Below are 12,857 nucleotides of genomic sequence, written 5' to 3'. Positions count from 1 at the left end.
CTCTGCAATTTACCAACCGGCTGAACAAAACTTGTTACATGTGTAAAATTTTTTTAAGAATACGGTAGACCTTCGCGAATGTCCATCGGAAAATTCTTTAAACAGGCTATTCAGAGTGCAGCTAGGTCATAAAACAATGAAAGCGATGTAAAATGCACTATCCAGATAAAATAGTGTTTCGTTTTAGCTCACAACAATTCAAAACGGACGACGGCTGTTTCTTTAACCAAATGAATCGGGTATCAATTCTGACCGCTTGAATAAAAACTTCCGCACAATTTGAATCTTGATGGTTGGTTTCCAAACTCTGTGAGGATTTTTCCATATTCTTGGGTGTTACTAAATTATGGATCAGCAGACCGTGGAACCTGCGGAACCCACATATTTTGTTTTTTGTTGTTGTTTTTTTTTTGCTAAAAGAAGAGCATTGAGATAAGTATAAGTTTGCTTTCGGGTACAAAGAAGAAAAATTTAAAAGAAATATATATATGTATTAATTGTCCATGACGTCCAACTTGGCGAGCAGTTAGCAGTCATCTACTCTGAGTGTTAATAACTGAACAATAATTCGAAAGCTGTAATGGTCTGGGTACCGCGATCTTTGAATAACGCCTCATCCGAAGGCTCTCAGTGAACCTAAAATTTTGGAATTCGTTGTAAATGACCCTGGAATGAGGAACACGAGGTGTAAAGTAACATTATCGCCCGTGATCCTCGTAGAATTTCGGGGTCAACCATTAAACATGACTGGAAAGAGGGCTTTATTAAAAAGCCAATCTTATAATTTTTAATTTAAGCATCAATCAAAATAGAATCTCCGAGTGGCTGTAAGGAATTCCATAACTGAATTTTAATACGTAAATATTGTTTAATTTTAAGAGTTGTTTTAATTATTTTTTCTGTGAGTGCACTTCACTTTAACCCCTCAGCGCATTCCTTAAAATCAGCCATCGAAATTCATGAATAATGATGGCGTTTTAACTTATTACGAGTAAGGAAAAAGTACACCAACCCAATCAATTTTTTTCCAAACCCCGGATCGAAAGTTAAAGTATGTATCTGTCTAACCTAATGCTGATTTAAGTGGACCCTGTTGGGTAAGTAAGTTCGATCGCTTGTCTAAGCTCGTCAAACGTTTAGCAGCTATCTGACGCATAAAAAGAGGAGACTTCATGGTTAGTGCGCTCGACTCCGGATCGAGTGGTCCGAGTTCGAGCCCCGGCCGGGTTCATTGTGTTGTGTTCTTAGGCAGGACACTTTACTCTCACAGTGCTTCTCTTCACCCAGGTGTACAAATGGGTACCAGCAAAAATGCTGGGGGTAAGCCTGCGATGGAGTAGTAATACTCCTAGCTGCTTCATGCTAATGAAACCGGAGTTAAGCGCCGGGCCCATAGGCCACTTGGCCTGTATAAAGGCTTACTTACCTAGGTTGCTGTCAGTAGGCTGTCTTTACACTTACACGGATGTTTCATTCTGGCTATTTCTTTTTCAATCATTTGGCATTGGGCGGAAAGTGAAAAAAAATGAGAAATAAATAACAATGATAATAATGATAATACAAAGATCCCAAAGTTTTACTATGATGATTAAAAATAGTTTAGAAAGGAGATGTGTAGAGTTTGGTATGTTTCGTTATTAGAGCTCCGAAGGTTTAAAATGAAAATAAATATTTCACAAATTGGAAAGTTAGTTTCGACGGTTTCGTAGCTACAGCAGAAAAAAAAGGGATAACTAGCGTCGTACTTACCCAGCATACAAAATATTAAAAAGGTTTTGAAAAATTTTCGGGATTTAGTTCCATTTATCATCCACTTCATAATGCCTAAGATATGTAAAGGTTGCTGTTAAGAGCTGTAGTTACACTAAAATTTGATTCATCTCACCTGAGAGTTTTGGATTTGCGGCATCCTCGTAAAACGCTTTGGTACTAGTTTGAGTTTAATGCAAATCATGGTCTGTGTTCGCATATTCATGGCTATAGTCTCCATTTTTACTTATCTGTCATAGACGGACCAATAGACAAAAGGCAACTTGCACCAGATGTGGACCATTGTTTTTCTTAATACAATCGAAAAACCTCACGGCATTAAACCACTTTTTGTAGTTGAAGTTTTGTAAAGAAGCAGCTCAAAAATAATTGATGTTCAGAACTGTTAAGTCTTTATGAGTTCTGCTAATGAAAATGATTATTATTCATTCATCTCGCCGATGACATGCTTAGCGTTTCAGTTGGTGGGTCTAATTACTTCGTATGCCTTCAACTTTGATGGACTAATTCGCTCATGTGTTAATTAGCGAGTATTATTACTTTCATAGCGCGGCAAACTCCGACATTTTACTCTCTTAGAATGTCTCTGCGCTCATGGAATAATCGATAATTTATTCTGGAAAATTCCCTAGTCCTAGCTGCGATCTATTTAGTCAATCGAAGCTTAAAGCGTTTTGACCTATCGCATTTGAGCGGTGTAGAGAGAAATGTGCTTGTATATTCTAGAATAATTCTTTTTTTACTCTTCCGTCTTAATCGTATGCTTCGTCATTCATGTTTGTTTATAAATGGGTGTGACATAACCTCGACTGTTCTAAATTGTTAGGCACATTTATATAATCGACTCCTTCTCCGGCTTGTTGAAATTTCTCTTCAATGCTACGTCTCCGCTGTAGTGATATTTGGAAACCAGGCCAGTGGAAATATTCGGCATTTCTATCGCCAAGCTTTTTCCTTTCAATTGTATACTCTGTTCTTTAATCGTTGTTTAATGATGTGTGCCAAATAGTTTATAATCTCTTGGTTTGTTATTTCCGCTTAACATTGCCCCAATTTAATTCCAAATTATTCGATGTATTTTCGATTCAAAACGATACTCCTTATCTTAGAATGCGAAAAAAAAATGGGTAAATGAAACTGATCCACAAAAGATCCAGTCATAAGGAGTTTTTTTTCTGTTCCTTTTAAATTGGTTGTTTATTTATTCAAACATTTACGTATTCATCTACGTATTCATCTACTTATTCATTACACAACAACTTTGAATGTCAGCGCTAGCTGGTAAGACTATTAGTATTACTTGTTACGGTACAATTTAACAGACAGAAAGAGCATCATTTATTAACATACGTAACTACTTTATTAAACAACTTGTAATATTTTTATCAATGACCGACTGTAAAAGGAAGTAGAATAATTATCCTTAAATAAACTGATTGAAGCCCGCCACAAACTATTTCTTAGCTCACCACTGACACAATCTCACAGTTGTCTCCAAAGTGCCTCAAAATTAACAATTTTTCACAGTAGCTCTCTCTCGGTATAGCCTTCTGAAAAGTCAGTCACTCCCGACAACAACATTACTGCTGCACAACTGAGTCCTTATGTACAAAGTATTCTTGGAAATTCCGGACACTTACAACACAACCATACTGGTAGTGTTATATCATAACTAAGTAACCTAGTAAAATGCTTCAGAAAGTTCCTTGGTATGCATTTCAGCATGGCTAGGCATTCTCTAAATTTTTAGAAACTTATACTTTAAGTTATTATCCATATAGCTCATTGCTAAAAGTAATAACAGCGTTTGGTGAGAAGTTTGTAAACTCAATAAGTGAAACGTCGAATATGAAATAATCATGCGGTAAGCGCAGAAAGTTGGCGCGTAAGAATCAAAAGATAAATACGTTCAATTAAAGGTGCCTGCTAGAGTGCTTCTTAAAGAAAGACAATTCGTGATATCTTGACATGAATTCCCGCCTCATCTATCGTAGACTGTGGTCTTATTCGAAGGAAAGTCATCAAGATACTGAGCTATTAGAAATTTGAATTTATGGATTGATTTACTTCGATGAATCTTGCCTACAAATATAAGATCGCTTAGAAAATAAGCTTATAATCATAAAGAAGATAGGTTACAATTACACTGAACTGGTTGAGTGCTTAAACATTAATAAAAAGAAAGACCTCTTTTTAGCTGCAGATCGCAAGTCAGACCGATCGTAGCCTACTTATTGCTGTTAACTTAGTGATTGTACTAAGTAATTGACTGTCATTTCCGGTTGGCTGGATCCAATTATTTAAGTTACGTGCGATTTCAATTCAAACTCAGCACAAGACTGCATTTCAACTGCCCATACATCCCCAACCTCACTTGGATTGACCTGTGAGCTCTTACTTGTGGAGTTGTTCTTTATAGAAGATGGAAAAACGATATTCATCTTTCCTTTGAACCCCTCTCTGATCTGCAGATAGACAAGCAACATGAAATATGGTTCTTAGCACTAGTACTCGGATATTTATCGAAACAATAAAACTTGATGATATGGAGTTGATAATTAGTTTAATGTTTTACTTACCTGACTGTTTCGCATGCAGTGTAGAGCGAAAATCAGGAAACCCTGCAGCATAAAAATGATTTCAAGATCATTGATTTTTATAGTATACTAACAAATCAGTCAAATACCTATTAAGATTTCCAAGAAAGAAAGAAAATTGCATATCTTATAATGGAAAAAGAAGTCTGTCTTCTCTTGCATACTTAACTGCATTTTTGTTTTCAAATTAAAATTAAAAAAAAAATGTGATCACTGCAATGGTGTCCCACTTGGTTAGAAAGTAAAATAAAGATAGAGATTGAATAATTTTGAGTATTACCATCGAATACTGACCTGAGCAGAGTTAAGTATGGTGAAGATGTGAGCGAAAGCTTTATGTACAGGCGAAAGGAGACCGAATACCCATGTGACACCCAGCAGGGGAATCATTACCTCGCATGCTGTGATGCTAATTCTAGGAGTGAAAAAGAGAAAATTCCTTTATTTTCCTTTGACAATGAATTTTCATTTTAGATATCGTATGGCCTTACTGATTAAGGAATGAGGAAGTTAGGCGAATATAGCCTTACAGGAGGACATGGTAGCTTCTTCCACTCTTTTGTTTTAGGTTTAGGTTGTGAATATTACCGTATTTGCTGAGAATGATACTCTTCCCCTATCGGCTGCAACAAATTACTCATCTCCTTTATGACTCGTACGAGTATCAAGATATTGAGCTGAAAAATACAATAAAAATAAATTGATCATTAGGATATGGTTGTCGAATAGCCAAAGTAGAAAGGATCCTTGCTAAAGACGTTATTAGTTTGGTAACTAGCTTGGGATGAAGAGTCATTTACAGGGAATAGAACTCCCAACTGTGGGACCTAGATTATGAGCTTCGATTCCTTGACTTCGAGCAAAAGAAATCGCGAACTAAAGTGTCTGAACTAAATGAACTATGCAAAGTGAATCCTCATGTTAAATCACATAAATTTAATATCTCCTAAACTCCCTGCTCCTTTCATCTTGTTCAATTTTTTTTAAGAGTTATTTTTGCGCAAAAAACATATCTTGGTATATCAGTGTGAAACAGTGAGAAAACTTCAACAAGGAAAGGAAAGAATCTTTTTCCTCATACTATGTAGTTAAAGTTGGAGAATGTATGAAGCTATGTATTTCCCGTGTAGACTTTGTACCAACAGGCTTTACTCGCTATTAAAGGTCATCACTTAGTCAAAATTGACCAGCATCCCTGCAAACAGCAGCTGCGTCCAAATTTTTTTGTGAGTAAATAGGAAAAGGAAAATAGTAAATGATGTGTCAGGTCATATCATACATATTTAATTCCTTTTTTAAAGATCAGAGAAAAAAATCTTTAGCAGCAAGTAGTCCAGGTATACCAATCACAATTACCAGCACTAATCATAAACTCACAACTTCAATGAAAGCCACAAAAGCGACGAATATCCAGATCAGGTTGTCAGACGAGGAAAGCCAGCAACTAAACTCGAAGAGGTGAGAGACACGAAAGAAACACAAATTGTCAGCAAATGAAATGATACCTGTCTCAAAATATATGAAAAAACAAAACAAAGAATTAAATGGAACGAATTAGAAGGAGAAGAGCAAGAATAAATCGTCGAAGTTTTTTCTTACTATATATCACTCGTATAGCTTCGTAACCCTTCTTTTCCAGCAGCGATGCCAAGTGACATGGCCACCATGATCACTGGAAGACCTACCCATAAAGAAAGGAAGGAAATCAAAACATTTTACTGCATGAAAACACCAGATTTGGCGATCCGAAAGCATGGTTACAGTTACCAGTGCTTAAAAATAATAAACTCACCCCATGAGGTGACGTGATACATGTACATCTTGGTGTTAATGTTGTAAACTTTCACAACGAAGAAGTAGAGATAAATTCCCTCAATCAGCATCCAACAGAAAGCGGCCATCAAGAAATACTGCATCAGAGCTGCTATTGTAACACAGACAGCCTGTGGAAAGAAAGAGTTTTCGTATTCTTATCACGCTCCATTCGACAAGATATTTACGGTGCAACGGGGAAATTCATTCCATGGATAGAAAAAGGGGCCTCTAACTTTGTTTTCTGTGGCGTTTATTCCGGCGAGGAAGATGATCTGTCCAGCTCCATGGGACATAGAAACACTCATTCGAATTTGAGAGAGAGGTTGATCAACATCTCTGATGAAATAGTAAGCGGTCTCCCACTCACCCAGGTCCAATTACCGTCCTCTTTCATTAAACCAATACTCCATTTATTTTTACAGCTGGAAGTATTCCGCCTTTGAATCTCGTTATTGATGAAATTCCATTCTTCTTCGGTTTCAATGGAAACTAGGTCCTCTCCTTGACTCTGGCAGATATCTCTGTTCAGGTGCCAGTACCATCCATCCACCGAAATTATGTACCGAGAGTTTTTAAAAGTTATATTTGGGCATTCTACAACATGATAAAGATGAAGACAAAGATACTAATTATCACGATGACGATAAACAAAATGATAATTATAATAATGATGATAACATAATAATATTATGATCACAATCACAATAAAGGAGAAAAATGAATGAGATAAAAAACGTGACTTATTCTTTAATTGATTCCTTTTTTCTAACATTGTGTTTTTTTTAGTGTAAATTAATACAATACATCTTTCTTCGCTCCGGCATCTGCAATCTCTGACCTGCTTTTCTGAATTGGTTAACTTCACATCAGCTAAGATTATCTATGAATTCATGTAATTTTGGTAGTTGAGTTTTTGTATAATAAATTAGTTCCTCGCTGAGCTGAGCGCCGTTGCTGTTGTTGTTGATGTCGTTTTAAGGCGTGGATGCGCTTTTGTCTTACGCAATCTCTAATTGACAGGTGTCAGATTGTCACAGATACTTGTTAAAATAAAATGTTTCAAAAGTTCTATGGAAGCCTTTTAAATCATCTTGTTCCCTACACTAAAAATATTTCGGTCAAGCCTCTCTTCAATTTGCATTACCTCAGTCTGTTTCAACTACCATTCACTCGCTCAAAATTTGTTCAGTTCATGGAGGATCTTGCCTTAATTATAACCCTAAATCATTAGGGTTGTTTTTAAAAACATTTCGTTGAGTTTAAGAGAAAAAAAAAACTGTTATTCACCAGCCTAGGTCGGTCCGTATTGTGAAAAGCTGTGCACTCTGTCCTAAGTGCCGGTTCTCAAGACCCTGGGCACGGTATTACCCAATACGGACCTCTCGGCTTTGAATAACATTTATCACTGACTCGTAAAAGAAACACACACAGACACACCCACGCATGCACACACAAAAAATAAAAATTCTTCGATATGTTATGCTCAAAACAGCATGCATACACTCACCGACCTCAGTGAACACTTCTAATTTGTGTCACGGAAAAATTCCGTTTGCTAGATTATTTCAACCGTAACACGCTCGACAAAAGTTGAGAAATGTACAATTTCGGTCGCTCTTTTTCCAGCTGCAGGCGATGCAAAAAAGGACAGTTCTAGGGTGATCAAATTGCTTCTTGAAACATGTGTCCCGGAAATTTTTATGGGTATTATGTTCAAACACTATTAGGCGCATGAAAGTTCATTTATCGCTTACACGTACAAGTTAGGTGAGCTGAGCATTTTCTGTGAACAATATTTTTACTTTTAAGAATCAAGAGAAATTTTCACGACACAAGTGCAAGACTCTAATATTTCAGCACATAATATACTTTATGGTTGGAATGTGATCTTACCTACGGGCATCTCGCAAATGCAGGCATTTTCATCATTCCAAGAGATACCATTAAAGAGGCTTCCATTCTCGGATATTTCCGCGCAATTGTCGTTACCCTCGGGCTCAGAATCACGCCATTTCGAAATATTCAGATGTTGTCCACTCTCCCAAGTCCAATTCCCGTCTCTCTTCCTTAAACCAATATGCCATGCACTAGTATTCCCAGTACCACGCTTTTTAATCTCATTACTGATAAACTTCCATTCTTCTTCAGTTTCGATGGAGACTAAGTAACCTCCCTGGTACCAGCAGACATACCAGTTGAAATTCCATCTTGCTACACTTTTCGAAAATACGTAAGAGGAGTTTTTGAAACAGGTTGCTTGGCACTCTATGATAAAAAATAAAGGAATGAATAAATAAACGAAAAAATGTGTACTGATGATAACAATTGTGATAATGATAATGATAATGATGGAGACGAGAAAGTATTTTTTTGACACTATTAATTTTAATAACAAACAATGGGCATCAAAACCCTCTACATCACTGAAGCGAAAGATTTTAAAACTGGAAATAAGGGAGATCAGGGTAATAGCACCGTTATTCTACGACTTTTTTGTTTTGCTTTTCAACTTACGTTTTGAGTCACAATCCGATGTAATCCCAACAGGAAGTCTGTAAGTCTATGGCTAATTATTATGATAATCAATCAGATATTATCTTTTTTCATCTTCAGTTCATTTTAAGGTTCATAAATGTTAAAATCGGAATTACACTGCCTCACCTGTTCCTGGCAAATCCATCAACAAATGAAAGATGACTGTAGAAGAGAAAACGAGCAAAAGAATTGATCATTATCTCAAGAATAACATTTGAAACAATGACAGGGTTTATTAGATCTCGAGTTAGACTATTGCTAATGGAGATTATTCGCTACATACCCTTTGGCATCTACGCATGACTTTTATTACCTTCCCTAGGGTGCAGACGGATAAATTTTAAAAAATGCAGCATCTCCACAATTTTACCAACCAGCTGAACAAGACTTTTCGCATGTAGAAAACATTTTTAAGGATACAGTAGACCTTCGCGAATGTCCTTCGAAAAACTTTATTACACGGGCAATTCGGAGTGCAACCAAATCATATAACAATGAAAAGGTGCGCTATTAAAAAAAAAATGTCTCGTTTTAGCTCGCAACAATTCGAAACGGACGATGCTTTATTAAGCGAATTAATCAGGTATCGATTCTGACCGCTCAAATAAAAATTCTGCTCAATTTCAATGTTGAGGGGTTGGTCTCCAAAATTTAGTGAGGATTTTTCCATATTCTTGGGAGTTACTAAACTATGGATCAGCAGACCGCGGAACCTCCACCATAGATTTTTTTTATAAAAGAAGAGCAATGAGATAAGTATAAAGTTTGCTTTCGGGTACAAAGGAGAATAATTTAAAAGAGAAGTATGTTTTAATTGTCCATGACGTCCAACTTGGCGAGCATTCGGCAATCATTTACTCCGAGTGTTAATGACTGAACAACAATTTGAAAGCTCTAACAGTTTGGGTACCGCGATATCTGAATAGCGCCTCATCCAAAGGCTCTCAGTAAAGCTTTAGGCTGGAATTCATTGCACTTGACCCTGGAATGAGGAACACCATCGTATCATTTCGGGGTGATCCATTAAACATGACTAATAATTTATTTATTATTTGAACTATACTTAAATTAAAAAAAGAATCTCCATGTGGCTGTAAGGAGTTCAATTACTGAATTTTAATTCGTAAAAATAATCAATTTCAAGGGTTGTTTGAATTATTTGACTCTGAGTGCACGTCACTTTAACCCCTCAGCTCATTCAAAAAAGCAGCTATCGAAATTCATGGATACTAATGGTGTTTTAATTTGCGATAAGAAAGGAAAAAGTACACTAATTGAACCATTTTTTTCCAAATACCGGATCGAATGTTAAACTTTGCATCTAACGCCAGTTTAAGTGGACCCTGATGATTAAGTTCGATCTCTTGTCTAAGCACGTCCAACGTTCAGCAGCTATCTGAAGTCGACATGTTTTTCCCTTTTCACATCTTGTCATAGTGGTATAAAACGATAGCAACTAAGTTATCGTGTTCCTGTTATCCTAAATATGGCTGCTAAAGCTGTTGTGCAGACAACTATGACGCAAACAACATGACCACAGCATGAATGTCTCGCCTGTGCTTTTTGATCTTAAATTGCTTTGCACTATATGAAATCTAAAAGGCTTCAGGAATCCAATTTGTAAGAGATACTTCTCCGATTACGAACTAAGAGTTTAAAGCGGACACCTTTAGAATCTGGTTTGTTTTGTTTTGTTTTAATGAACAGTGCCAATTTCCGCCAAATGACATTTTCTTTCGGCCAAACTTCACAGGACGTTCAAAAATCGATATAAATGTTTTGCAAAAGGAAAATCAAGATATAATTAGGTGGTTACTATACTAGCGCACAACTTTTAAAAAAGGTTTTGCTCTCTTTGTGGGATTCAGTTGTACTCATCACGCAATTTGATAGCTACCGCACAACAAACAGGAATAAAAGGTGAAAGTGAAATGTGATCATCGCAGTAAATTTTCCAATTTAAGCAATTGGAAAGAAGAAGCCTGAAAAAAATCAGGGCTTCAACGGGATTCGAACCCGTGACCTCCGCGATACCGGTGCGATGCTCTACCAACTGAGCTATGAAGCCACACATTGGGAGCGAGGTCAATTTATTGAGTTCATATCTTCCCGTGCAGTGAAATGAAGTGAAGTTTTATATGAAATAATTCATATTTGTACTGCGGTTGTAGATGAAAGTGAAATGTGATCATCGCAGTAAATTTTCCAATTTAAGCAATTGGAAAGAAGAAGCCTGAAAAAAATCAGGGCTTCAACGGGATTCGAACCCGTGACCTCCGCGATACCGGTGCGATGCTCTACCAACTGAGCTATGAAGCCACACATTGGGAGCGAGGTCAATTTATTGAGTTCATATCTTCCCGTGCAGTGAAATGAAGTGAAGTTTTATTTATTTATTTATTTTATGAATTATTTCATATAAAACTTCACTTCATTTCACTGCACGGGAAGATATGAACTCAATAAATTGACCTCGCTCCCAATGTGTGGCTTCATAGCTCAGTTGGTAGAGCATCGCACCGGTATCGCGGAGGTCACGGGTTCGAATCCCGTTGAAGCCCTGATTTTTTTTCAGGCTTCTTCTTTCCAATTGCTTAAATTGGAAAATTTACTGCGATGATCACATTTCACTTTCATCTACAACCGCAGTACAAATATGAATTATTTCATATAAAACTTCACTTCATTTCACTGCACGGGAAGATATGAACTCAATAAATTGACCTCGCTCCCAATGTGTGGCTTCATAGCTCAGTTGGTAGAGCATCGCACCGGTATCGCGGAGGTCACGGGTTCGAATCCCGTTGAAGCCCTGATTTTTTTCAGGCTTCTTCTTTCCAATTGCTTAAATTGGAAAATTTACTGCGATGATCACATTTCACTTTCATCTACAACCGCAGTACAAATATGAATTATTTCATATAAAACTTCAAACAGGAATAACTAGCGTCGTACTTACCCAGCACACAACATGTTAATAGAGTTTTGAAAATTTTTCCGGATTCAGTTCCATTCATCATCCACTTCATCATGGCCAAGATATGCAAAGGTTGCTGTTAAAAGGTATCGTTACACTAATATTTGATTCTCCCAGCTTGAGAGTTGCGGATATACGGCATCTTATAAAAACCTTTTGCACGAGACAGAGTTTAATGCAAATTAGGATCTCTGATAGCTTGTTCCTGACGTTTGTCTCCATTTTTTTTCCCGTCAAAGACGCAGCAATAGATAAAAGGCAGCTTGCACCAGATGTGAAGCATTGTTTTTCTTAATATAATCGGAAAACTTCACGGAATTAAAATACTCTTTATAATTCCAATTTTATAAAGAAGCAGCTCAAAAATAATTGATGTTAAGAATGGTTATTTCTTTATCAGCTCCGCTAAATGAAAGTTTTTTTAAATCAACTTCTGTTTTATCAAACGGTAGCTAAAGCTAGCACGCCATCTGTTCGTATGCATAAACGGAAATGATTATTGTTTATGCTGCCGTTTCAGTTGGTGGGTGGTGGTAATTATTTCGCAGGCCTTCAACTTTGGTGGATTAACTCACTCATGTGTTAATAACATGTATTAGTATTTTTACAGCACGGCAAACTCCGAGTCAAAGGATTCCTTCTCGATTTTCTTAGACCGTGAACTCGATGTGAGTTTACGTAAAGTTGATCGTTAATTGATCAAAAAACCAACGGAGGCCAACAGCCATAGTTTAGCGTTCAGCCTACAAAACAACTCTCCCATGCAAAAGCGTCATGCAGACCATTACTTTTGTGTCCAGATGTTTGAATTCCAACATTTTAGAAGGAGCGGTGGGGTCAAAATATGAAGTAGCCTTAGCTGCAATAAAGTTAGCCAATCGAAGCTTGAAACGTTTTGAGATATCACTTCTTCCGCCTAAATCGTACGCTTCTTCATCCATGCTGATTTATAAAGAGGTGCAATGTAGTTTAGGTTGTTGTAAACCGAGTTAGACACATCTACATGTTAAACTCCTTCTTTCGCTGGTTGAAATTCCTCTTCAATGCTAGCCTCTCCGTTGTAGTGATATTTGAAAGCCAGGCCCTTGGAAATTTTCCGCATTTCTATCGCTGAGCTTTTTCCCGTTAAATTGTCTACTCTGTGTAAAAGTTCTTTAATCGCT

The 12,857-nt window shown here is 36.9% G+C and overlaps 4 protein-coding genes across 5 annotated transcripts in view; 1 reads left to right on the top strand and 3 right to left on the bottom strand.

Moving 5' to 3' along the window:
* Positions 1–12,857, top strand: part of LOC113678097 (uncharacterized) — a 181,809-nt gene that overhangs the window by 33,648 nt on the left and 135,304 nt on the right. The gene's annotated exons all lie outside the window — the stretch shown is intronic.
* LOC113682268 (adhesion G protein-coupled receptor L4-like) overlaps positions 1–12,857 on the bottom strand; it is a 94,187-nt gene that overhangs the window by 54,566 nt on the left and 26,764 nt on the right. The window lies entirely within an intron of this gene.
* Positions 2,938–6,187, bottom strand: LOC113664668 (adhesion G protein-coupled receptor D1). The gene is made up of 6 exons (XM_089214160.1): positions 6,160–6,187; positions 5,745–5,872; positions 4,956–5,044; positions 4,662–4,782; positions 4,350–4,391; positions 2,938–4,235 (listed from the first exon to the last, which is right to left on the bottom strand). Exons 1-6 carry the CDS (start codon positions 6,185–6,187, stop codon positions 4,071–4,073), a joined length of 573 nt encoding a protein of 190 aa, XP_089070286.1. The 3' UTR covers positions 2,938–4,070.
* On the bottom strand, positions 5,967–11,886 carry LOC149051368 (C-type mannose receptor 2-like). Its single transcript, XM_089184911.1, has 6 exons — positions 11,677–11,886; positions 8,844–8,879; positions 8,076–8,447; positions 6,416–6,776; positions 6,160–6,310; positions 5,967–6,048 (listed from the first exon to the last, which is right to left on the bottom strand). The coding sequence occupies exons 1-4, from the start codon at positions 11,747–11,749 to the stop codon at positions 6,484–6,486; spliced, it is 774 nt and encodes a 257-aa protein (XP_089041037.1). The 5' UTR covers positions 11,750–11,886; the 3' UTR covers positions 5,967–6,048; positions 6,160–6,310; positions 6,416–6,483.

This window comes from Pocillopora damicornis, chromosome 1, assembly GCF_964200805.1.
Source record: "Pocillopora damicornis chromosome 1, jaPocDami1.2, whole genome shotgun sequence".
In the NCBI taxonomy this organism is placed as follows: domain Eukaryota; kingdom Metazoa; phylum Cnidaria; class Anthozoa; order Scleractinia; family Pocilloporidae; genus Pocillopora; species Pocillopora damicornis.
The sequence above is the reverse complement of the archived record's forward strand: the minus strand, read 5'-3'. Positions and strand labels throughout refer to the sequence as shown.

Bases quoted from the DNA above. Each gene is read 5' to 3' on its own strand.
- LOC113664668 (XM_089214160.1), bottom strand. From the start codon at position 6,187: ATGTACATGTATCACGTCACCTCATGGG. The intron at 5,045-5,744 runs GTGAGTTTATGA...TGTATTTTTCAG, and splicing joins TTGTGGCTTTCATTGAAGTT to CTCAATATCTTGATACTCGT. The intron at 4,236-4,349 runs GTAAGTAAAACA...GTCTATCTGCAG, and splicing joins ACTGCATGCGAAACAGTCAG to ATCAGAGAGGGGTTCAAAGG.
- LOC149051368 (XM_089184911.1), bottom strand. From the start codon at position 11,749: ATGATGAAGTGGATGATGAATGGAACTGAATCCGGAAAAATTTTCAAA. The intron at 8,880-11,676 runs GTAAGTACGACG...TCTCTTCTACAG, and splicing joins ATTAACATGTTGTGTGCTGG to TCATCTTTCATTTGTTGATG. The intron at 8,448-8,843 runs GTGAGGCAGTGT...TTTTTATCATAG, and splicing joins GATGGATTTGCCAGGAACAG to AGTGCCAAGCAACCTGTTTC.